Raw genomic sequence first — 26,463 nt, 5'->3', positions numbered from 1 at the left:
CTGCAAAAAGTGAAACACTCTTCAGCAAATTCACCAACATCAATAACTAAGAGTTCAAATTATCATCAAATAGTCCCTTAAAATATGAACAATTAGGCATAAATCAGTTACAACCTTCTTCTCCTATCAAATTACTAAAATTGTGTGCTATATCTCCGATCATAAAGTTTGGGGGTCGAAGATTTGGAGTGAATCTCCAGTATTTCCTTTCCTTTACCAAAGTTTTAAGAGTAAAATCATTTTCCTTGACTAAATTTTAAGAGTAAAATCACTTTCCTTTATATGATTGTGTAAGAGAAGTTTTTTTTTAACACAATTGTGTAAGAGAAGTTGGAGTGTAAACAACTACCCAGGAAAAAAAGAAAAAAGAACTCTTGTACATATAGTAATTTATTTTGGCGCCGCATATTGGCCGGCCAATAAAATGCCGCTCCCACACGTGCGAGCTGGGGATGGATCCAATGCAGTCGTCACACGTGTACCCAAATTCATTGAACCAGAGCTCTGCGCGTCGTTTTCATCCCCCGTGACGTGATGGCTCAAATCAAAGCTATAAGTATTTTTTTTTTTTTTCCCTCCACTTTACTTCATCACTTTTTAATGAGCTCAACTCTCACTCCTATTTATGTTCTCCTCAAACGATCCAACCATTTTTCCTTTCCCAGAATGAAACTCCGCAGGATTCGTCCAAGTGAATCAGTCCGCGGAGTGATGTTCTAGGATTCGCGTGATGTGATTTTAATTATAAGGTAACTTTTTTTTTTTTCAATAAAAATTGGTTTGGTGTTGTCTCTGCGTGTGGAATATTAGATAATTATTGTAGTTTTGGAGAAATGCGTCTTTTTCCTGCGTGATCTCTGTTTTTCTGTGCTGGAAGTGTTGATGATTGGAGGAAGTTGTGCATCAGATCTTGTTGTCGTGCTACCTTGTTTGAGTTTAGTGTAATGGATGAGGAGAATTTATGATTATTTTAGCTCTATTGCCAATCTATAATGTGTGCTGAATAAGTGGGTTAGGAACTGCGTTTAGCAAGATCAATTGATGTGGAAGACGTGAAAATGGATATTTACGGAGCCGCGTGAATGTATAGGTGAAGAATGAATGATTCATTGTTTGTGGTGGAATAAGCTAAAGATGGAGAAGCTAAACTTTATGGTATTGTTCATTGATAAGTAACAACTTTTATCTATCAAAATTATCGATGATATGGGATTCAAGATCTTGCTTGATGTTTTGCATAAACAAAAATGCAAATTTTTGGTACTTCCATTGAAATCTTGATATGTTATTATGTGTGAGGTGAGGACTATAGTCCACAGACTGCAAACATGTATTCAAATTTCTCTTAGTTGGGGTACTGGACTTATGTCTGATCTGAAGAATTGCTGCTTCCACAAGCACAATTTCTTTTGATGTCTACATTGTATATTCAACCAATTGGAAGTTGCCTCGTGTTTTACAGGTTCCTCTAATGGAGTCATGCGACTGCGTTGAGAGCCACTGGCCAGCTGATGGAATCCTGGTGAAATATCAATACATATCAGATTTTCTCATCGCAATTGCATACTTCTCTATTCCTCTGGAGCTCATTTACTTTGTTCAGAAATCTTCATTCTTTCCATATAGATGGGTGCTGATACAGTTTGGTGCTTTCATCATTCTCTGTGGAGCAACTCATCTAATTAATCTGTGGACATTCACTCTTCACTCGAAAACTGTTGCAGTGGTAATGACCATAGCAAAAGTCTCTACTGCTGTTGTATCGTGTGTGACAGCGTTAATGCTCGTTCACATCATTCCCGATCTGCTCAGTGTGAAAACAAGAGAGTCGTTTCTGAAAAACAAGGCAGAAGAATTAGATAGAGAGATGGGGCTTATCATAAAGCAAGAGGAAACTAGCAGGCATGTCCGAATGCTAACTCATGAGATCAGAAGCACACTTGACAGGCACACTATACTGAGAACTACTCTCGTTGAGCTGGGAAGGACCTTAGATTTGGAAGAATGTGCACTGTGGATGCCGTCTCAACGAGGCTTGAATCTGCAGTTATCCCATACTCTGAGCAATCTCATACCAGTTGGATCCACTGTGCCCACTAGTCCTTCCAATTGTGAATGAAGTCTTTAGCCGGGCTGAAGCAATCCATATTCCACACACATGCCCTTTGGCAAATATTAAGCCTGTCCCCGGTCGATATATGTCTCCTGAATCTGTTGCTGTCCGTGTACCACTCTTGGACCTCTCAAACTTCCATATCAACAACTGGCCCGAACTGTCAGCTAAAAGCTATGCTGTGATGGTTCTTGTTCTCAATGGAATTAGACAATGGCGCGAGCATGAGCTTGAACTTGTAGAAGTCGTTGTTGACCAGGTATGTTGGATTGATATCTTGTTGTGATTGGACACTGTGCTGATTTAAATTTGTTTCTATCAATTTCACATATGAAATGGTTATTTGCCATGTGTTGCCATTGTCAACTGAGAATCATTGTCTGTGTTCTTGGTTCGTAATCCACATCACAAGAATGGTATTTTGCTAACCTCATTTTTCTTGATTCAATTTGTAATAACACTTAGGTGGCAGTAGCTCTCTCTCATGCTGCAATCCTGGAAGAATCCATGCGTTCCCACGATCAGCTCGTGCAACAGAATGTAGCACTGGATCTAGCTCGACGAGAAGCAGAGCTGGCTATCCGTGCTAGGAACGACTTCCTCGCTGTAATGAACCACGAGATGAGAACGCCAATGCATGCCATCTTATCTCTATGTTCAATGCTCTTAGAAGCTGAGCTAGCTCCGGACCAAAGGGTTATGATCGAGACCATACTCAAGAGTGGCAATGTGCTAGCAACACTCATCAACGATGTTTTAGATCTTTCAAGACTCGAAGATGGCAGCCTTCGTTTAGAAGCAGAATTATTCAATCTTCAAGCAGCTTTTGGAGAGGTAACATCTCTCTTTCTTCCTTCACTTCAAATCAACTCCTTTTCTATTGAGACATTAATGTAGCTTATGCTTTTTGTGATTAATAAGATATACTACCTCCGTCCACAATATCGTCATCATTTTTGCTGTTTTGGTCCATCCATAATATCCTTGTCACTTCTATTTATAGTAATAGGATTCACAAACTTCACTCACGATAATAATGGAACCCGAACTCCACTCACAACAGTACCCACTACTATGTCGTGCATTAGGTGGCAATGATATTGTAGAAGGAGGAAATATGATAAGAGTATTTTTATCTTCATTACTAGAAATTCTCCAATCTTGCTCACTTAATAGGGGATATGAATCAAGCAAAATAAGCTCCAAAGGTTTTAAAATATCTCAAAATTCCAATACATTTTAATAAACAATGGATTAGCTTATATTATTATTTTTATTTATAGAATAATTTTCAAAAGTGAAGAGCCCATGTTTCAGGTTGTGGAGTTGATAAGGCCTATTGCATCAGTGAAGAAAGTGTCCCTAAGTTTGAAAATGGGTGTTGATATGCCTGTGTACGCTACTGGCGATGAGAAACGACTGATGCAGATCATACTGATCGTCGTTGGTAACGCCGTTAAGTTCACAAAGGAAGGCTATATCGCGATCGAGGCCTCCGTTGCAAAGCCAGAAAACATTAGAGGCTGGCAACCTTCGGAAACATATCCGTCATCAACAGACATACATTTTTACTTGCGAGTGCAGGTCTCAAATCAGAATCAATGTGAACCAAACCCCTTACTATTTTCTCGTTTCTTAAATGTCATAATCATCTCTCTCTATATATATATATATACACGCAGGTTAGAGATTCTGGCTGTGGCATCAGCCCAAGTGACATCCCTCGTCTCTTCACCAAGTTTGCCGATCCGCGAAACTCGTCCAGCCGGAATCGAGCCTGTACGGGTCTCGGCCTTCCCATTTGCAAAAGGTACAAACCTAAAACTTGGAAATGTTTAGAAATGGTTGACCTGAAACTATACTCTGGGATCCTAAAAACATGCACAATTTATCCATTTTTATGCATCCCTAAAAATATATACTTTTTATTTTGGATATCACTTCACTCACACTCACCTAATCTGTATTTTTAAAACTCGTACTATCAAAAGTGTCACGTGGGAGTACATTTTATTGTTGTAACTATAAAAAATAGTGACTAAGATTTAACAAAAGATTTAAAAAATAAAAATAAAAATAAAAAAAACTACTCCAATTTTACCCATGAAACTCATTAATCACAAAATTCATTAATCGTGAACTGATCATATTTTGCTTTCAGTTCACAATCATGAAACTCTTTTATCATAAATTGATTTTGTTTTGCCTATAATTCACAATCACGACCCCATAATCATGAATTGACTCATTGGACTACAATTCACAATCACCAAGCGTTTGAAGCGTAAACTAACTCTATTTTACTCGCATATCATAACCGCAAAACTATTAGTTGTAAATTAATGCTAATTAAAATAACTATTGTTTTTATCTTTGTAGCTATTTTTTATAATAACGAAATGAATATTTGGTTATATTAATATCTTCATCTTGTACATTTTGAATTGAGCAGGTTTGTGAATCTCATGGGAGGTCATGTGTGGATCGAAAGCGAAGGGTTGGGGCATGGCAGCACCGTTACGTTCGTAGTGAGGCTCGGGAAGTGCGAAAAAACAAATGATGCTGCTGCTGCAAGTCAGAGAGTAGACGGCACCACCTTCTTCGATTACAATCGAAACGACACCGGAGCGATGGTGTCGAAGAAATCTTATTTAGGTAATGCGACAAAGAAAAGGAGGTACATTGTGTGATTTACGTGATGGGGTAAAGTTATAGATTAGCAATATCATGCAACCAAAAAGTAGATGTGGAAATCCAAGTTGAGAAGTCATGTGAAAGAGATCTTAAGATCTGTACATCACGGAATTAAGTTATACATGAGATTTGGAAGTTGGGACTCATCGGAATTTATTCATCATAATAAATCATAACGCCATGCTCATCTTAACCAAAATGTCAAGTTAACTACTTCCTCCGTCTCACGAATCTTGAGACGTTTGATTTCGGCACGGAAGAAATTATAAATTAGTGCTTTAAGTGTATAAGTAATACTCCTTCCGTCCCTGAAATAAGTTTTTTTTTTTTTTTTTGGGACGTCCTTCAAATAAGTTCATCTTTCTTTCTTTCTATTTTTGGACAACTACCTCACTACTAATTATACCATATTTTTCTCCACTATCAATACACTTTACCACTTTTTTTTAAAACTCGTGCCGTTTCCAAAGAAGAACTTATTTTGGGGACGGAGAGAGTAAAATATAAAAATGATAATGAGAGTAAAATATAAAAATGATAAAGTAGGAGAGAAAATGTAATAAAAGTGATAAAGTATGAGAGAGAATGTAATAATTATTTTCTTATTTGAAAATGTGTTAAAATTCGTGGGACGATTCAAAAAAAAAATACGTGTCAAGATTCGTGGAACGGAAAAAGTATATTTTAGATATTCATTTTTGTAACTTCGAAGTTGGAACTTTTAATTAAAACTAAACGCATCATAAGAGCACTCCCAGCAGATCACCTAAATGCATCACTAACTCTAAATTTAGGTTAAAATAATTGAAATTGAAAATGAGATAAAAAAAAATGCATTCAGCAGATCCCCTAAATTGAATTGGGCCCATAAAATTTTTTACACCTACTTAAATTCAATCTTAAATACACCCACCCTAAATTTATTTTAAACTTATAATTAGTAGGGCCCACACATAATTATTGTTTTTATGTAGAAAACAGAAAATCTGGTGTATGCATTTATAAAATCGAGATTCTAAAATTAAATAGAAAAGCTTTAGGGAGGAATATATGAGCAAAATTTTGGAATTTCTACTGGAAGTGCTCTAATAATCAAATGTAATTTCAATCCCTCAAAATAATTTAACTAGAGTAAATTTGGAGAAATCTAAACAAATCAGGAGACGATTCTTGTACGACAAGATGAACAATTCCACTATGATGAATAAAAATAACAAAATTAATCTCTTGTTTTTCTATTTATGGATTGAAACTTTAAAATATACTAAATTTTTTTATTATTTCAATCAATTTAAACTAATTTGTTTAATTTATAATAGAATGAGATTGAAAACATCGTAATTTGAAGCAAAAATATTCAATTATGCAAAATAAACACCCCTAAACTTGTGACCAATAACAATAACCGGTTGAATAAACTCGAGCAATTATCGCATCCAAAAACAAGAAAACACATAACAAAGAGATAAGATAATCAAAAAATAATGTTAACAGACGCACACAGCTGCAAAACCACACAAACTGATAAGAAACTGAATCAACTTAAGAAAACATATCATAATCCAAAGACGGTGTATGATTTCAATACTCCTTTCACTAAACAACATAGTTATATGATAAAGACAACTAAAACGCAAGAGATCAAAAAACTTGGGGTACAGCCCTAGCAAAACCATAAACACGATATTGAGCAACCAGTCGCTGAAACTAGTCGTCGAGTTTATCACTTCTTCGACTTCTTAGCTGGCCTGCAAAAAGATGTAACAAATATCAGATAAATACAGCTTGAACAGACAACAGAAAAAATTGTGCAGCAATCGGGAATACACTTACTGTGCTTGCTGAGATGTCGGTGCAGGAGCAGCAGCTGCTGGTGGAGCTACCTTCTCTCCTGGTCCCTACATTGGTTATGAAATTGGAAATTCAAGTAAGCAGCAAATTAAAGAATTTAGTATTTTGATTTATTTGTGATGAAACCTATGCGCGGTTTATATATTATGATGTTTATGAAGTTATACCTGAGCAAGTCGTTCTTCTCTCCTAGCAAACTTCCGTTCCCTGCTAGCCTTGTTCTTCGCTCTCTTGGCCTCAAACTGGTCGGATCAGGGTCTTCTCCCTAGCCTTCTCAGCCTTGGACTTGTGAATGCTCTCCATCAACACACGCTTGTTCTTGAACACATTACCCTTGACCTTCATGTACATGTCATGATACATGTGTTTATCAATCTTCTTTGCCTCACGATACTTGCGGAGCAGACGCCTCAGCACTCTCATCCTCCTCATCCACAGAATCTTAGTGGGCAACCTTGCCTCCCGGGTACCCTTGCGCTTACCTGCAATAATTCAATTCAGATATAACAAATACATAACAAAATGGGTCTCAGTAACAAAAACAACTAACACAAGTATTGTAAATGCAAATATATGCTTGAGAAACATTTTATGGTAAAAAAAAACTACACAAAAGTATTAGAAATGCAAATATATGCCTGATAAACATTTTATGGTATAAATATGTTTTCTATTAAATGAGTATTATAAAACAAGATATAATGCAAGGAGAAGTATCATTTACAAATAATCAGAAATCAATACCATATCCTGAGTGACGTCCCTTTCTCTTGGCCTCCTTCATGCGGCGGGCACGGGAACGTGAATGGATCTTTGTTGGCTTCCTGATGATGAAACCATCCTTGACCAACTTCCTAATATTTTGTCCTGCACCCCAAGAGAATATCCATAATAATATAAACATGAATATAAATTAATAACCACAAAACAAAACAAAGAAGAAATAACAGCTCAGTATTAAAAGAGATCAACAAATAAAGCCATTTAGGTAATGTTAAATGATACAAACAACCATACTTTGCTGAACTTCAATCCCTACTACAGATCATTTCAAATAACTAACCAGGTTAGTAATATGTATTAAATTCACTAATTGCACTGCTTAATTTCCAATTAGGTACTCTTCGCATATGTATTATGCACAATAGTCTAAATTCATTCACACACTTTTACAGGATATACTCACATAAATGCTTTGCCAAACTTCAATCCCTACAATTGACTAATTCCAATTCCAATCACTATTAAATTCATACCAATAGGCAGTACATTTATGTGATGCAGTAAATCATCCAATAAGTAATCTTTGCAAAGATATTATGTGCAGCAGTAAATCATCCATTAAGTTTCATGCAAGTTTCTAGACAATCTTCACTAGCTTCTTCTCTGCAAATATATTAGAATTGTGTAAGACAAGCTCCATCGACAGTCACTTGAACCGAACTAATCTAATAATATAATTTCCATCACCAAGTATATACTCGGTAATAATACAATTGACATTTCTATAATTTTTCGAATATAACCAAAACGATTTAGTAGAATCATGTAACGTAATTTACATACAAAAGCTCAAACCAGTCCTAAGCAGTCTCTCCGAGCTCAGATAAATCTGAAACTAGTTTATCAAACACAAAATAGCACTCTTGAACCCAATTTAATCGAAAATCGCTCGATAACAAATGAAGGAAAGCAAACAGAATAATTCAACCGAATCAAACAAATCAGATCTCAGAGCACGTCGCGTAAGACCATTAAAACATGAATATAACTCTGAAAAGTAGAAATTGGAACGTACGAGAGTTGGCCATGGAGATTTCGTTGACTTCATTTGGATCAAGCCAAACCTTGCCCTTGCCACACTTCAATACGCTGGCGGCGAGCCGCTTCTGCAGCTTAAGCGACACCATCTCTCTCCTCTCTCTCTCTCTCTCTGTGTTTCCCCGGTGGTGGGTGTGCAGATGGCAAATGAACTGTGTAGGAATGATGATAAGATTTTATACGGCGCTCTATAATATTTTCGCCCTAGGGTTTATGATATGGGCTTTTAGTTACTTGGGCTTAATAATAGTTTATAAAATATATAGGCTTTTACTACTTGGGCTTAATAATTATTGTTTGGGTCCTTTTAAGAGCAACGTGCTTTTCAAGGCTAATCGTTGATGAGCATTTGTTCTTTTTAACACATTTACTCTTAAAAGAATGTACCTAAAGAGTTGGACTACTCTCATTCATGATCCATTCCAACCCAATTTTTTAATACACTCTCTTTGTCCCTCAAATTTATACTTCGTTTGTCATTTTAGTTCATTCTCTTTTTTATTTTTTGTAAAATTACTTCACACGACCCGATATAAGATAGGACCCTTACTCGACTTAATTATTTTTACACTATCATAAAACTGAACCCTTTATTTCACACACAATACGATTAACTATTTTATTAAAATTCGTGTTATTCTCAAAGAAGCATGAAATGAGGGACAAAGAGAGTGAAATTCATTTCTCTGTTATCCACTTCAATTTTATCATTTCATGCTTCATCAGTAACACCAACCAAATAATATTTTTACTTTTATTTAGTTTTTATTTTTTATTATATAAACCAAGTTTATTCTATTTAAATTTCATAATTATAAAAAAGTACTCCATCCGTCCACAATTAAAGTCCTATTCTGTTTTTTGTACTTTTTTACTCTTCTTCTTTTCTTATATTTACTACCCTTTGCCACTAATGGACCCACCTTAAAACACATTTATCATTTTTATATTATATATTTACTACACTTTATCACTAGTGGACCTACTCACAACACCTTTATCACTTTAGTCAACTACCTTTATCACTTTAGTCAATTACCCTTATATTTCATCCACATCATATTTTTCTGCTTTCTTAGTCTTTATGTCCACACCAAAGTGAGGCTTTAAATTGTGGATGGAGGGAGTAGCATACAGTAAATTCGTATTTCTAAGGGGATGTTTACCTTGCATGATTGAGTATTTTTATGCTCAAAATTATGATTTCTCTCATCTCACAATTTCAATGAGATATGAATCAAGCAAAACTAGCTCAAATGATAGAAATAATCAAGAGCCTTAGAATATCTCAAAGGTTCAATCAATCTAAGTAAACAAGAGATTAGCTTACTATTTTTATTTATCAAAGTTGTTGTGCCTAAAAATAACAATTCTAACAGAAAGCTAAAAAAACGCAAGAATTTACATGATTCGATCATAAATGATCTATATCCACAGAGGGTTGGCCGAGAGAATTCACTATTTGTGCTTGGGGTTTACAATTACAAAGTTGTGTCTTGAATAATGAATATATGCCCATATTTATAGGCAAAATACTAAGGATTACTAAGGATTCTAGTAGAAATAAGATTCATTTTATACTTATAATATAGCTATAATTCTTCATGTTTATCCATATCTTTGTGATAATCTCCTTCTTTAACAGATATATGATGGTCTAGAAGACAAGCTAGATCCCTTCTGATCTTTCGGTCTTCAAGGGATGCATATTTTTATCCTCATCAAAATTTATAAATAATTCAACTCAACTTAAATGTTGCTCTCTGACAGTAAAAAATGATTTACTTTTACTTTTAAATATTTTTATCTTCATTGTAGATTATTAATAATTGCTTTGCTATCTTTAACCAAACAATTTCAATTTTGTAATTTTATTCTTTATAGTGGAAAAATCAATATAAGTAGATATGAGATAAAATTTTAAATATAATCATCTAGCACTAGATATGACATAATAAATATTAATTCCTATGAATTATTAAACTCAAATTATAATTAAAATTTTAATTATTACTCCCTCCGTCTACAAAAAAATTGTCACTTTCATTTATAGTAGTAGGATCCACACAACTCCACTCACATTTAAAGTGTAACCTTTACTCCAATAACAACTTCACTCACATTTTATTAAAACCTGTATCGTCCACAATGTGGCACATATTTTATGGACGGAAGGAGTATTAATTAAGTTGTTAGAGTTTCGTTTACTAGAGTTCTTTTATCATTGGAGATTATTGAATATGTGATATGCCCAAAAATATCACCTATAATAAAAAGTACCGGAAAAAAAAAAAGCGAGAGTAATGCGAAAACAATGAAACTTTGTATTGAATTTAGTGTAAGGCTTTGAAAGTATTTGAACAATGATTGTGGATGGTTTTACAATAGGGTTTTACATGTATTTATAGGTAAAATTCTAAGAATTTTAATAGGAGAAGGACTCCTATTTGACTTATAATCGATTTTTTTTAGAGAACTTATAATCGAATTGTAACTCTTCATGCTTATCCTATATTTTCGTTGTAATCTTAGTCTTAGATTTCAGTTGACTGAGCGTTGAGGATTCTTCCGGATAAGGTTGGACCCGTGAAATCAGGTTTGTTTTGTTGAGAATCGCTGTTTGTTGAGAATTCTTTTCCCACTTCGTTGTTTTCCTTCGATATTATGGGAATATATATTTTTATCTTCATCAATATGATTCAACATTTGATGATGCTCTCTCAAGTTTCAGACAATATGATGCTAATAACTCAATTTTGGTCTTTCAAGTTTTAAAGATGATGCTCATAACTAAGAGGTGGTTTATCAAGCTCTATGAGAGATTACCATAACACAATTATGATGTTTCAAACTCCAGACGAGATGATGCATACAAGTTAGTTGTGGTCTTTCAAATTTCAGACAAGACGATACTCATCTCAGTTATACTATTTCAAGTTACAGATGAGATGATGCTCAAAACTTAGTTATGGTCTTTCAAGTTCTAGATGAGATAATACTCATAAGTAATAGGTGACGTGTCAAGCTCCAAATAAGATGGTTCTCATAACTCAACTAAGAGCATCCGCAATGGGGTTACATGATAGCTTACATGATAGTGGGGTTTATGATGGGGGGACCACATAGTGTAAAGATGCTGCAGTGGGGTTACATGATAGCTTACATGATAGAATTAGTTTTGATTTTTTCATTTTTCATTTAAGTTTAATTTCATAAATTTAAATTACACAATTTACTTCAAATTTAAATTGCATTAAATTTTAAATTCCTAAAAATTACATAAAATTTAATAAAATAAAAACAAATACTACAAATAACTATTCCGGCCCTAGAGGTCCGAAACGTGCCCAAACATGCTCCATCAAATCATATTGGAGCGCGGCGTGCAACTGCCTATCTCGGAGAAGGACATCTCTTTGGACATATTCCTCGAATGAAACGGGGGTTGCTCGACCACTCTCCGTCGAGTCACTGCTAGACGCCCCATGTCCCGCGTCGTCATCTCTCCAATTGGTTGCTCCTTCACCTTCGTGCTCCACAATCATGTTGTGGAGAATGATGCAACACAGCATGATGTCCCGGAGGTGCTCCAAGTACCAATTCCGCGCGGGATTGCGAATTATTCCCCACCGTGCTTGAAGGACTCCAAAGGCACGTTCAACATCCTTCCGTGCCGATTCTTGCATCTTCTTGAACCTCGCCTCCTTCTGATTTGTCGCCATCGGTGGACTCTTGACGAAGCAACGCCACTCTGGATATATGTCGTCGCACAAGTAGTAGCCCATCTGGTAGTAGCGCTGATTCGCCTGAAAGAGCACAGGTGGGGCAGTTCCATCCAACACGTCGGCGAAGAGAGGCGACTGGTTGAGAACGTTGATGTCGTTGTTCGAACCAGCGACACCAAAAAAGGCATGCCAAATCCACAGATCGTGGGATGCAACGGCCTCCAATATCAAGGTGGGCTCTCCCTGATCCCCGCGTGTGTAGGCGCCGTGCCACGCCTTTGGGCAATTCTTCCACCCCCAATGCATACAATCAAGACTCCCGAGCATCCCGGGAAATCCGTGTCGCACCTCGTGCATCTGGGTAAGGCGTGTGATGTCCTCCGGCGTTGGACGGCGTAGATAATGGGCTCCAAAAGCCCGGATGACCGCCTTGCAGAACTTCTTGAGGCATACACGCCCGGTGGAGTCGGCGACTCTGAGATACTCGTCAAAAGTATCCGCAGAGAGCCCGGTGGCTAACTGGCGGATAGCCGACGTGCATTTCTACAACGGGGAAAGAGAGTCCCGACCTATTGCATCAGTGGTCATGTGGAAGAAAGTATCTACACCTTGAACAGCCTCCACGATGCGCAAGAAAAGCTCCTTCTGCATTCGAAAATGCCGCCGGAAAAATGTAGGTCCGTACGTCGGATTGTCGTGGAAGTAGTCTTGCATAAGACGTAGGTGGCTTCCTCTCTATCACGGTGGACGTAAGATCGGGGACGTTTCACATGTCCCGCCTCCGGAGCCGGCTGGCCATAGATGTGAGCAAGCAGTTGTTTCTGCAACTCTATCTCCTCCATGATCGCATTAGCTACACCGTCGGATGAATCAGACGAAGAACCGTGGTCGGATTCCGCCATTGTCGGAAGAAATAAGATGAAAGCGCTTGAAAGAGGAACAAGAATGAAAGAAATTGAAAGAAGAAGGAGAATTGTAGAGTGAAAGTGAGGAAGATGAAGGAGGAAGATGTAGTTATAAAGAGAAGAAAAATTGAAAAAAAAAAAAAATTCCAAACGGTCAAATTTTGGCACACAAACCGAGGAGTCAAAGCCTACAAATAATGATTTAAAATTCGAATTTCCATTTTTTTTAAAGAGGCGCGTGTAAAACACGCGCCTATATATTACCGTTTAAAGGCCTACACGATAGAACGTGTAGCCCTCGTGTAACCCTCTCCCGCAACGGTTACACGATAGCTCATTTACACGATAGCCCTATCGTGTAATGGCTATCGTGTAACCATTGTGGATGCTCTAAGTCTTGCAAACTCTAGATAAAATAATGCTCACAAATAAGTTATAGTTTTCAAGCTCTAGATAATATGATGCTGAAAAGTCAAATGTTGGTCTTTAGAGCTTCAGATGATGATCTGGTCTTATTATGTCCATATGAGATTATTATACTCAAATGATCTGGTCTTATTAGGGTTGCTAGGCTATCAACAGCGCTATTATCGTTTGATTGACTTTAATCTTCCGATCTTCGAAGGATGCATATTTTTGTTCTCATTAATTTTTAATAAACAAAATGAGTGAACAAATTGTTGAATATTTAAGGTAACTGTAACATGATTATGATTGACTTTCATTGTTGATTGGGAGAATACAAATACCATTTTTATATAAGTTTTCATTTTATGAAATTGTATATATATATAAAAATTTGATTAGGGATTTGAGATATTACATATCTTTTGTGTACTTTGTTTGTCCCATTTTTATGTAATTTTTTTTCATCTCAAACGTAAGTTGTCTTTAATTGAAAAGAAGTCAAGTAATTTTGAGATAATTCATCTCAAACGTAAGTTGTTATCTTTAATTGAAAAGAAGCCAAGTAATTTTTTTATCTCAAAATTACATTCTTTTATCCATTATTATTAAAGAAAAGTATTAAATTAATAATTGGTCAAATTAAAATTCTCAATAAAAATAAATTTGACCATCAAATTTTGGTACAAACAATAGTACTTTAAAATTAAAATTGTTAGAATTAAAAATTTCAATAAAAAATATAACAAATTATTTGACCAATTAATTAATTAGCCAAATTATGTTTCATGTAACCATAGGATGATAATGATTGGTTTCTTTTTTGAATGAGAGAACAAAAACGCCCTAGTAGTTTTTCATTTGATAATGTTTAGTAAAAAAACAATGTGGGATTTGAAATTTTAAAAAAATAAGTATAATTGTTAAATAAATAGAATGAATAAATCTGAAAATGATTGTAGAATTAAAATTAATAAAAAAAAAGTAAAAATTTGTGAAGCCACATAAAACTAAACTATTTTTCTATTATATATAAAATATAATATTAGTGCATTTTCGTATTCAATTATAAAAATATTAAAAGTAAGATTAGTGTCTTTCCCAAGCACCGCTCTATCCATTGCCATGAAATTGATGGTGAGGCGCAACAAGTGAGGAACAAGCTACGGATCATTGGCCAAGTTTGTGGTGGAAAGCCATTCCGTTGAAGGTTTCGGCTTTTGTTTGGAAAGCATTGCTTGATAGATTGCCAACGAAGGATAATTTGATTAAAAGATGAATTTTACACTCGCAAGAAGACGGTGTCTGTGCGTTGTGCTCGGTTCAAAATGAATCTTCGTGCCATGTCCTTCTTACCTGCTACGAGGCACTCCTTGTGTAGTCTAAGGTTTGTGATTGGATTGATTGTTCTTTACTTTATGTCGCTGCTTTGAAAGAACATTTCGAGGACTTTGTGAGCTTTGGTGTTGGGAAAGTTAAGAAGAAAATTCTTGGCCTTATTTGGCAATGTGTTGTGTGGAGAATTTGGAAGGCGAGAAATGAGAAGATTTTCAAAAACTCAATACCGATCGCGGAGAACATCGTGGAGAGTATTAAATTCTGCTCATGGAAATGGTTGAAGGTGCACTACCCATCTTCCTTTTATGCCTCTCTGCATGAGTGGAGTTCACATCCTATCCTTTGTATGCCGACTAATCTTTAGTCTCCTTTTTCTTTTGCTCTCAGTTTTGTTGTTTTCAATTTTCTGGAGATGTCTTTTTTGAGTACTTCTGGTACTCTTCCGTTGGAATGAGATGACTTGATAATAAAGTCATTTAAATAATATGAAATGAAACGAATTCAATATATACTTTCACCAATACAATAAATAAATTCATAAATATTTAGAGAATCGAAGAGAAAGAAACAATCCACGTTGTGTGGCGGTCTAACGCCCTAATCTAATTAAAGTGTTAAATATAAATTTAATTACCTTTTGACAGTGGAAAATAAATAAATAAATAAATAAATAAATAAATAAATAAAGAAAGATTTGAATTATAGAGAAATTCAAGGAAATAAATTCTTAAATAAAATATTTGAAATAAACTTGAATTTAAAATAAGGCTAGCCATGATAGAAAGCTAATATGATAACATTAAAATTGATAAGTTAAACAAAATCTCAAGAGTAGTTTGAGATTCAAAAACTATACTAGGTGCAACTACATCATATTTTTCTCAAAAATATTTACTTGACGCGCCCATTTGATCCCTCACGCGTCTCCAACCTTAACTACCTGAAAATGTTAAATATGGGATGAACATATGAAATATACTCAGTGTGGGAACATGCAATAATTGTCCATGTTAATAAAATGGTCAACACATACGCACTGCACTGTAATACTGATAATTGAAATTTGCACGATGGCATACCAAGGACTTTAATGTCCTGGACCCATTGAGCAGGCCCCTGGCGAATAGGTTGTAACCTTAACTGTAACATGAAATCGCATTGTGGCATACCAAGGACGGTGAAGTTCTGGACCCATTGAGCGGGTCCCTAGCTATATAATTTAATTCACATATGGTAAACACATAATATTAAAATGGACAAAAAATTAACCACAACATGTACTGAAATAAATCTCACACTTGTAACTTGAACTTGAACTTGAATAATTTAAATTAAAATTCATGTTCTAGTCGCGCCGCACCTAGTCAGATAAATTCAAATAATAAAACATAAGATTCTAATTAAACTTTATTAGAAAAATAATCTAAACTTTAGAAATTTATTTTGTATGGTCTAATGAATCAAATAATAAAATGTATGCTCCTATCAAAATTTGGGTTGGGGTTTAATTTAAAATAAGGTCCAACATAAAAAAATGGAATTTAAAATCGGAGGCCCATATGATACTTAAAATCTGAGCCCAAACACTTTATATCTGAGCCCATGAAATTAAAACAAACCCAAGGCCCAAGTCCATTTCACATATGCCTTCTGTCACAGCCCAAAACCGTTTTTTTTCCTTTGCAATTTTTATTTGAAACTTATTAAATATTTAGGTTATAAAGTTTTTGAAAAATATTTTATATTTATGATTAATTTAATCATATCCCTAATTGGAAGAATGATTAAAAAATATATATATATACATTACATATTTGTATTGATATCGTAACTTTTATTTTTACTTTTTAAGTACTTAATTACAATATATAGTATATACTATGATAATAGAAGTTTTTTATTATTAATTTATATGTATGACTCATTCACCAGTAGCCATGGGCGGATCTTCATAGGGGCTACACTGGGCTGGAGCCCAGTGCAACCCCAAATTTTGCCCTATATATATTAAATATATTTAGCCTAATATTTATATAATTCAGCTTTTAGCCCAGTCCAATTTTTAGAGAAAGATAAAAAAATTTCAACATAATAATAAAAATTAATTTATTCTTGTAGAAGATAGATTAATTTTTTAAAAAATATATAAAGGTCATTTTTTATATGCTTTCAATGTATATATTATTAAATTATTTATTATAATCTGTGATCGAATTTTAATCCTATATCCATTAAAATTTTACTTGAACATAAAAATAAACAGTATGGACTACCCAAAAATTTTGGCTCGGGGGCTACCGCCCCCGAACCCCCGCGCAATACTTTCAACCAGTTCAGCCCTCCCTATTGACAAATTCTAGATCCGCCCCTGCCAGTAGCCACGTGTGAAAATTTTAAACATTAGTAAGCAAACCTATATATATACTAGACTAATATCAGATGATGATTCATCAATCTTTTTGTTAGTATATATAAGATCACCCACGAAGCACATATACACACTACAAGAAAATTTTGAAAAGTGCATGATTCATCACTTCGAGAGGTAAATAACATTTATACACCTATTATATTATATATATTACACACGCACACACGAAACATATATAGAAATATTATAGCACATATTATGTTACAATAATTATATTTAAATTTTTCTTAAGTTCTTTATGTGTATCGTCCTATTTTATGTAATTAGGTGCGGGCAACTATGACGTGGATTTTACTTTAAATTATTCAAGTGATTTTCAAAGCTCAAGTTACAGGTGTGAGATTTATTTCAGTACATGATGTGGTTAATCTTTGTCCATTTTAATAATATGTGTTTACCATATGTGTTATGACGTATATTTTGAGGATATCGCTAGGGGCCCGTAAATAGGGTCCAGGACTTCACCGTCCTTGGATTGCCACAATGCGATTTGAGGTTTATTTTGAGGATGTCGCCAGGGGCCCGTAAATAGGGTCCGGGACTTTAATAGTCCTTGGATTGCCACAGTGCGAATATTGAGGATATATATGAAGTGACCGTATGTGTTACCGTTTTATTAATGTGGACAATGATTGCATGTTTCCCACACTGAGTGTACCCTGTATGCTCATCCCATATTTAACATTTTCAGGTTTTAAAGGCCGGAGGCGCGTGGAAGGTCGAATGGCGAGTCAAATGTTTTTAATTTAGCTATAGTTAAAACGTTATTTTGAGTAAAGTTGTTTTAAATAAAAATTTATTTCACTATTTTCTCGTTAAATATTTATTTATATTCATAGTTTTTCCGCGTGCGTTTCCATGTAAATTTAAAATGGATTTGGATCACTACAAAAAAACGCGTTTTTACCGGCGAAAACTACCGGCGGCTACTTTGCCGTCGGTAGATAACGGCGGCACGGCGGCGGCAGTCCAGGCGACCCGAACTTTCGAATTTACCGGCCATCTACCGACGGCAAATTCCCCGCCGTTAGCTAGCGGCGGCGACGCCGCCGTTAATATTAAAATACGCATTAAATAATTTATTTTATAGATTTAACGGCGGCAAAATTGCCGCCGCTAGCTAGCGGCGGCATTTGCCGTCGGTAACCGTTTAAATATAGGGCAGCGGGTTCCTTCTTTTTTCAGTTTCTGCGCCGCACACACACACGAAAATCCACCCCCCCTCCCCTGCCTGCTGCTGCTGCTTCCGCTGCTGCTTCACCGCCGCCGCCGACCGCCGCCGCCCTAGCAGGTATCTCTCTCTCTCTCTAGATATATATATATATATATATATATATATATATATCTCATTAATTTTAATTATATATATATAATTATATAATTTTCACTTATATTATTTATTGTAGTTCGACGACCTCGTTTCACCGCATTCTTCACGACACCCACCGGAAACCACCACCGTACGCTCTCTTATTTATTTATTTATTTATGTAATTATGAATTTATTTATGTATTTAATTATATATTAATTAAATAGATTTATTTGTTATATATAGTTAATTAATTTATAATTGATTTTGTTTATAACTAAATTATATGAAGCATGATTAATTTTAAATTATATTAATCTATTTAATATATGTTGTTAGTTTAATTTTAAATTATGAAGCATGATTAATTTTAAATTATGAAGCATGATTAATTTTAAATTATATTAATTTTAATCAATTAGTTTAAGAATTGTTTGTTAGAATAATTTATATATGTTGGATAATTTTGTTAAATTAAATGTTATGTGCTATGTGTTTATGAAATGTTATATTATATATATATATATATATATATATATTGTGGGATAGATTTAATCAATTTCTTAAGGATCTTCTCCCTTTGGGATAGAAATTGATTATTTCTTAAGGATCTTCTCCCTACAAATGATTGTTTTTAATTTAATTACCATGATTTTTATTGCTTTTATTTGTATTGTATTATTGCTTCGACATTGGGGGGCCGGGTAGACCTAGTATAGGCTTAGTAAATTAGGACCACTATGGTCACTATAGTTGCTGGTAGAGTCGAGCACTTGGTAGTTAGGATAGTGGGGTTATGCTGTCGAAATTTTGTTAGATTTCAAGTAATTTATTATATTTTATTTGTTTTTTTCAATTAGAATTTGCAAGAATGAGTGATAATCGTACGTGGATGTACGCGAGATACAATGATCGTACCGCATTTGAAACGGGGCTTGAGTTTTTCCTTGAGTGGGCGTTCAATCAAACGGCGTACACAGATAGACAAGGTAACATTAGGTGCCCGTGTAAGAAGTGCAAGAATCAAGCGTATTTAGATGTACCTACGGTCAGAGAACATGTTAGTAGGCGTGGATTTGTCCTGAATTACAAAGTTTGGGTTTGTCACGGGGAAGCACCGCTGTCTATGCCGAGAGAACATGCTATAATGAATGAGGATGATGGATTATACAATAACTACGAAAGGATGGTGCATGACCATGCTGGACCTAGTAATTATCAAGATCCTCCAAATCTGGAGCAGCCGCCCAATAATGACGCTCAACAGATTTATAACATGTTGGATGCAGCGGATACTCCATTGTACGCAGGATGTGACACGTACACACAATTAAGTTGGATGACTCAATTCATGAGCATAAAGACTGAAAGCCACATGTCAGAGAGGACTTACAATCAGATGTCTTCGATGATGAAAGCTGCTTTACCAGAGGGTAACAACTGTCCAGAAGACTTCTATAGTACGAAAAGAAATCTACGTGGTTTGGGTTTGCCAGTAGAGAAGATCGATTGCTGTGTTAATAACTGCATGTTGTATTGGGGGGAAACTAGTGAGCTACATAGTTGTATGTTCTGTGACCAATCACGATATAAGGACAGCTTGCGTGCATCTGGGAGTCGCAGAAAGAAACAAGTGCCCGCCAAACAGATGCACTATTTTCCCTTGACGCCCCGATTGCAGAGATTGTTTGCATCTCCTGCAACTGCTGAACATATGCGGTGGCATGCGACCTCCACAGACGATGGGATAATGCGCCACCCGGCCGACTCTCCGGCATGGAAACATTTGAATTCAGTCTTTCCTGGATTCGCCGATGAGATCAGAAATGTGAGATTGGGCCTCTCTACAGATGGTTTTGCCCCATTTGCACAATCAGGGCGTCAATATTCTTCTTGGCCAGTTATTGTCACGCCGTATAACCTGCCTCCGTGGTTGTGCATGAAAGAACAATTCATGTTCCTCACAGTCCTCGTGCCTGGCCCATCAAACCCAAAGATGAAGTTGGACGTATTCTTACAGCCATTGATACACGAGTTAAAATCTCTGTGGGAGGTTGGTGTGAACACTTACGACATATCGTTGAAGCAAAATTTCCAGATGCGAGCAGCTCTGATATGGACTATCAGTGATTTTCCAGCGTACGCTATGTTGTCTGGGTGGGGTACAGCTGGGAAATTGGCATGTCCACATTGCATGGAGAATACAGAAGCATTCACTTTGCCGATGAGTGGAAAATAATCGTGGTTTGATAATCATCGGAAGTTCTTACCTCCTAACCATGTGTTTAGGAGAAACAAAACTTCATTCTTGAGGAATAAGACATGCAATGTTGGTCCACCAGAACAAAGATCAGGAATACAAATCTTGAATCAAATCGAGGGGTTAGGCTTCGTGAAGGTTACCGAAGACTTCGATGGCAGGAACGCTCAACTCGCCAAATATCAAGATGTAGGGTGGAAAAAGAAAAGCATATTTTGGGATCTACCCTATTGGAGACATCTTTTGATTCGACATAATCTGGATGTCATGCACATTGAGAAAAATGTGTTTGATAACGTGTTTAATACTGTCCTGAATGTGAAGGGGAAGACAAAAGATACAGAAAAATCTAGAGAAGAATTGAACACCTTCTGCAAGCGGAAAGAGTTGAAGAAAGTGGATGGAACTCGAGGGTATCCGAAAGCATGTTATACGCTTGACAGGGAAGAGAAGAAGATCTTACTCCAATGGATCAAGAGTCTTAAGTTTCCCGATGGGTACGTGTCAAATATTAGTAGATGCGTTGACATGAACGCCCTGAAGATGCACAACATGAAAAGTCACGACTATCACGTGTTCATGCAAATCCTTCTGCCTGTTGCATTTAAAGAACTTCTTCCTAAGAATGTTTGGGAGGCAATTACAGAGTTAAGTTTCTTCTTCAGAGAATTAACATCCCGCAACGTGGCCATATATGACATGAGAATACTGAGTGAGAAGATAGCTGTTACTCTTTGCAAACTTGAGCGTATCTTCCCGCCTAGTTTATTTGATTCAATGGAGCACCTACCAGTTCATTTGGCAGATGAGGCACGATTGGCTGGTCCAGTGCAATATCGGTGGATGTATCCTTTTGAAAGATATTTGAGGACATTAAAAAATCATATAAAAAACAAAGCCAAGGTTGAGGCGTCCATCGCCAATGCATACTTACTTGCAGAAATGTCAACCTTCTCTTCGTTTTACTTTGAAGATCAAATATCTACAAAGTGGACAACTTTGCCTCGCAATATTGAGATGCCCGTTGCTGAAAATGATGATCCTCTTTGTCTCGCCATATTCAAACCTATTGGGCGTTCACTTGGCCGAGGGACGAAGAGATACATGGATGAGCGCGAATGGCTTGCTGCACACATGTATATTTTGAGCAATTGTGCAGAGGTTGCAGAGACATATAGCAAGTGAGTATTCTCGTTCAATTTACGTATAAGAAGTGTTCATCATATATAGGTGTTAACATATTTATTTGATTCTTTGTATCCAAGGATCTTCAAGGAGGAAAAACGATATGCAAATCCTTACATGACTGATGCAGAGTTTGAAGTCGCGTTTCACAACGAGTTTATTGTGTGGTTTAACCATTACGTAAGAGACGATAAATTTATGTTAAATATACATTTACTTACTCTAAAATTGGCTAGCAAACTTAAATTATATTTGTGTGAAACAGGTTTGTCGTCCTTGTAACGACGAGTTGAACCCTTATATTAGGTCGCTTGCAGCTGGACCATTAAGGGAGATTGAAACATACTCCGGCTATTTCGTGAATGGCTACAGGTTTCACACAACTGAGCATGATAGAGAGAGTGCGACTGTGAACAGTGGCGTTTGCATAAAAGGCTCGGTCTATGGTAGTGATAGAGATGTGCTAGACTTTTATGGGCGTCTGCAAGAGGTTTGCGTGCTGGAGTATCCGGGGTATCCAATTAAGCAGACAGTCTTGTTCAACTGTGAATGGTTTGACTTGTCGGCTCAGGGAACTTCTATTGATACAGACTTCAAGTTAGTTTCACTGAACCACACACGAAGATATAAGAAGTATGATCCCTTTGTTTTGGCGAGTCAAGTAGTTCAAGTGTTTTACTGTCCCTATCCCAATACGAACCAATCAAAGAAAAATTGGTGGTCAGCATGCAAAGTCAACGCAAGATCAAAGGTTGAAGTGTCTACTGCAGCATCTACATCAACATTAGATCAACCATTTCAAGAAGAAGTGGTTACTATTATGCCTACTCACACAAGTGTAGGCATTGAACAACCACTTCTCCTTCATCCCCTCGGTGGAGTCGTTGAGATTGAAGATGACGATGAAGCAGAAGACGATGATTCCCCGTTGACATCTAACGATAGTGATGATGATAGTAGTGATGCTTATGAATAAATGTAAATGCACATTTTGGTTGAATTTGATTGCAAATTTGTTATGTTTGTTAGTTACTGTTAATGTTATGTTTCGCTATATATTTGTTAATTTAATTGTATGCAACAGGCATCATGTCTACCTCTCGAGGTTTCTTGGGATTTGGGAGGCGATCTGGCGTTAATGCGCCAGAAGCTACAGCAGATACATCTGATGGGTCTGGGACGCATATTTCTGGGACTCCCGAGACTCCCCAGGCTTCTAGTAGTTCACGGGCTAGAAGGCCTAGGGGCCCTACAGCTGCCGCTATCAGAGAGAGAGAGGTTAAGGCACCTGATGGGAGGACGGTATTTCAGAGGCATCCTACGACTGGGTAAGTACATTAGTTAAAATTACTGTTTCTCGTACACCATGATTAAGTGACAAAATTACTTGTACACAGTGTTTTGTTGGAGCCCACTGGCCTGTCCAAAGCTTGCACGTGCACATTTAAGATGTTTGAAAACCCAGGCGGGTACACATGGAAGTTGACGCCCCCGGCGATGAAGGATAAATTTTTTGATGAATTACAGGTACAATTAAATTTATAATACATATAAATATATCATATTAAATTGTTAAAATGTTTGATATTAAATTAATTCTCTTTCTTTCAACAGAAAGAGTTTACGTGGCAGCCCGATGATGAGCGTGACGTGAGGAAAATGTGGGAGACAAAAGCCCGCAAAAGGTACTCCGACATGATGAGCGACTACAAGACAGATCTCAAGCAGTGTATCAGCCAAGGGAGAGAGATGTCTAGGCCCGTCTGGATGACTCCCGATTTTTGGACTGGACTCCGGGATTACTGGCATCAGCCCGAGGTTGAGGCTGTTTCAAATCGAGCTCGTGCAAACCGGATGTCCGAGCCCGATGGGGAGGGTACAGGGATCAGTAGGCACGTGGGCGGGTCCCAGTCGACTCGTATCCTGCAGCAGTATATGGTATGTAATTAACAAATAATTAAGTATATAAATTAAATTAATATATTGACTAATATAACTTATTTATCTTATATAAATGCATCTACAGAGCTTGGATCCTGGTACTCCCCAGGATGCACCGAACTATGCCACCTTCCTCCGCCTCCACACGTACGCCGACGGAAGTTATACGTCGGAGAGAGATGCTAGAATTGACGTAAGTGTTTAAGTTTATTCAAATATTTAGTGAATGTATTTATTTTCTAACAATTATGCATTGTTATGTATGTATTAGGCCGAGGTTCATCGACTGGCCGCTGCCACAGGACGACAGGAGCGGCTAGACGAGGTGTATTTGGAGGTGGTGCAAATTGATAGGTCACGGATCTACGGCGTCGGGAGTGCTGGGCAGAGTCAGGCTAGTAGGGGGTCTATCCGCAGCACGGGCAGTTCTGCGGTGTCTCAGCAGCTTTATGAGACACGGATCTCCACGCTGGAGGAGCAATTGGCGGCAGAGCAAGCACAACGCCAACAGATGGAGGAGCGCATGGCGGCAGAGGAAGCACAACGTCAACAGATGCAGGACCGCATGGCTCAATTGGAGGCGTTTATGAGGATGTATAATGCTCAGCCACCTCCACACCCTGATGCCGATGATGATGATGATGATGATGATGCTTAGACTTATGTTTATGTTTTCAAACAAAATTACATTTGCACTTTCTTTTCAAATTTATGTTTTATTGAACTATATATTTCAAGTGCTTTAATTATTAAAACTATATATGTTTTATATATTTATGGCAATGATGATGATGATTGCATTTAACATAAACAAATAAATTCAAATCACATTATAATAACCAAATTAAAACACTTTTGGTGTATTAATGTTAAAAAAAAAAATTAATTAATTAATTAATTAATTATTAAATATTAATTAAATATTTTACCGACGATAAAAATAAGAACCGAAACGAACTCGCTCACTAATTAACAACATATTTAAGGTATTATCTCCACATATTCAAAGATTATAATTATATGAGTGAGTATATAGCATTTAAATGAATTAATAGATGTAGATATATCAATAATACGAGTGTTCTGTACTGGTGATCACTCGAAAAGAATTTCAAAGTTAAGCGTGCTTGACACAGAGCACAAGCAAGATGGGTGACCCGCTGGGAAGTCGGGTCGCCGACTGGGAAGTTCGTCTAAAGTATGCAATACCGTATAAATACGGAAATAAATTGTGGATATACAATATACAATAAAATAAATAAATAAATAAATAAATAAATAAAATAAAATAAAATAAAAAACATTACCGTGGGCAAAACGCCGTCGGTAGTTACCGACGGCAATTTTCCCTCGGTAAATACCCGGCCATCCTCCGGCATGACCCACCGGCCGGCGGTAGCTTGTTACCGACGGCGATTCGCCGCCGCTAACTAGCGGCGGTAATCGCCGTCGGTAGTTTTCCGGCAGGGTCAGCCGGACTCCGGTGGCTCTCTACCGACGGCAAAATAGCCCTCGGTAACTAGCGGCGGTGTCTGCCGCCGCTAATTCTCCGGCTAGGCTCCGCCGTTTAACGGCGACGATTCCGACGGCATCGCCGCCGTTAACTGCCGACGGCGGATGTTCGCCGCCGTAATTGTCGTTGCCGACGAACCGTTTAGCGGCGGGGGATTGCCGCCGTTATCGTCGCCGGTAACACTATTTACCGGCGGCCGTCTTTTGTTACCGACGGCATTTAGCCGTCGGTAATCAACGCTTTTTTTGTAGTGGATGTCACAAGGTGGTATCAGAGCAGGTCTACTTTCCTGTAGACTCTGCAAAATATTTTACATAAAATTTTTAAAAAAAGTCATTCGACCACTACGCTCTCCGACTTCAAGGTAAAGGTATTTTAAAAGTTTTCAAGGGGATGAGTATAAATTATTTACGTTGAAAGTATGTTGAATTTGCTGCAATAATTGAAGTTATTATGAGAAAATTCAAGTTCAGTATTCAAGTTATTATGTTGAAGATTATTGCAGCCAAAACTTGTTAAATTTCGAGGACGAAATTTTTTTAAGTGGGTAGGTTTGTTACAGCCCAAAACCGTTTTTTTTCCTTTGCAATTTTTATTTGAAACTTATTAAATATTTAGGTTATAAAGTTTTTGAAAAATATTTTATATTTATGATTAATTTAATCATATCCCTAATTGGAAGAATGATTAAAAAATATATATATATACATTACATATTTGTATTGATATCGTAACTTTTATTTTTACTTTTTAAGTACTTAATTACAATATATAGTATATACTATGATAATAGAAGTTTTTTATTATTAATTTATATGTATGACTCATTCACCAGTAGCCACGTGTGAAAATTTTAAACATTAGTAAGCAAACCTATATATATACTAGACTAATATCAGATGATGATTCATCAATTTTTTTGTTAGTATATATAAGATCACCCACGAAGCACATATACACACTACAAGAAA

The 26,463-nt window shown here is 36.4% G+C and overlaps 2 protein-coding genes across 2 annotated transcripts; one reads left to right on the top strand and one right to left on the bottom strand.

Moving 5' to 3' along the window:
• Nucleotides 1-582: 582 nt before the first annotated feature.
• On the top strand, nt 583-4,953 carry LOC131007303 (ethylene response sensor 1-like). The gene is given in 7 exon segments (XM_057934444.1): nt 583-749; nt 1,463-2,101; nt 2,103-2,372; nt 2,579-2,947; nt 3,431-3,697; nt 3,796-3,923; nt 4,566-4,953. Coding segments are annotated over 6 exon segments (1,902 nt in total). The 5' UTR covers nt 583-749; nt 1,463-1,471; the 3' UTR covers nt 4,804-4,953.
• A 1,378-nt stretch (nt 4,954-6,331) lies between these two features.
• On the bottom strand, nt 6,332-8,663 carry LOC131007302 (60S ribosomal protein L19-1-like). Its single transcript, XM_057934443.1, is given in 6 exon segments — nt 6,332-6,555; nt 6,641-6,705; nt 6,826-6,909; nt 6,911-7,140; nt 7,403-7,525; nt 8,457-8,663. Coding segments are annotated over 6 exon segments (639 nt in total). The 5' UTR covers nt 8,569-8,663; the 3' UTR covers nt 6,332-6,530.
• Nucleotides 8,664-26,463: the final 17,800 nt, after the last annotated feature.

The sequence above is a fragment of the Salvia miltiorrhiza genome, chromosome 1 (assembly GCF_028751815.1).
Source record: "Salvia miltiorrhiza cultivar Shanhuang (shh) chromosome 1, IMPLAD_Smil_shh, whole genome shotgun sequence".
Taxonomy (NCBI): Eukaryota; Viridiplantae; Streptophyta; class Magnoliopsida; order Lamiales; family Lamiaceae; genus Salvia; species Salvia miltiorrhiza.
The sequence above is the reverse complement of the archived record's forward strand: the minus strand, read 5'-3'. Positions and strand labels throughout refer to the sequence as shown.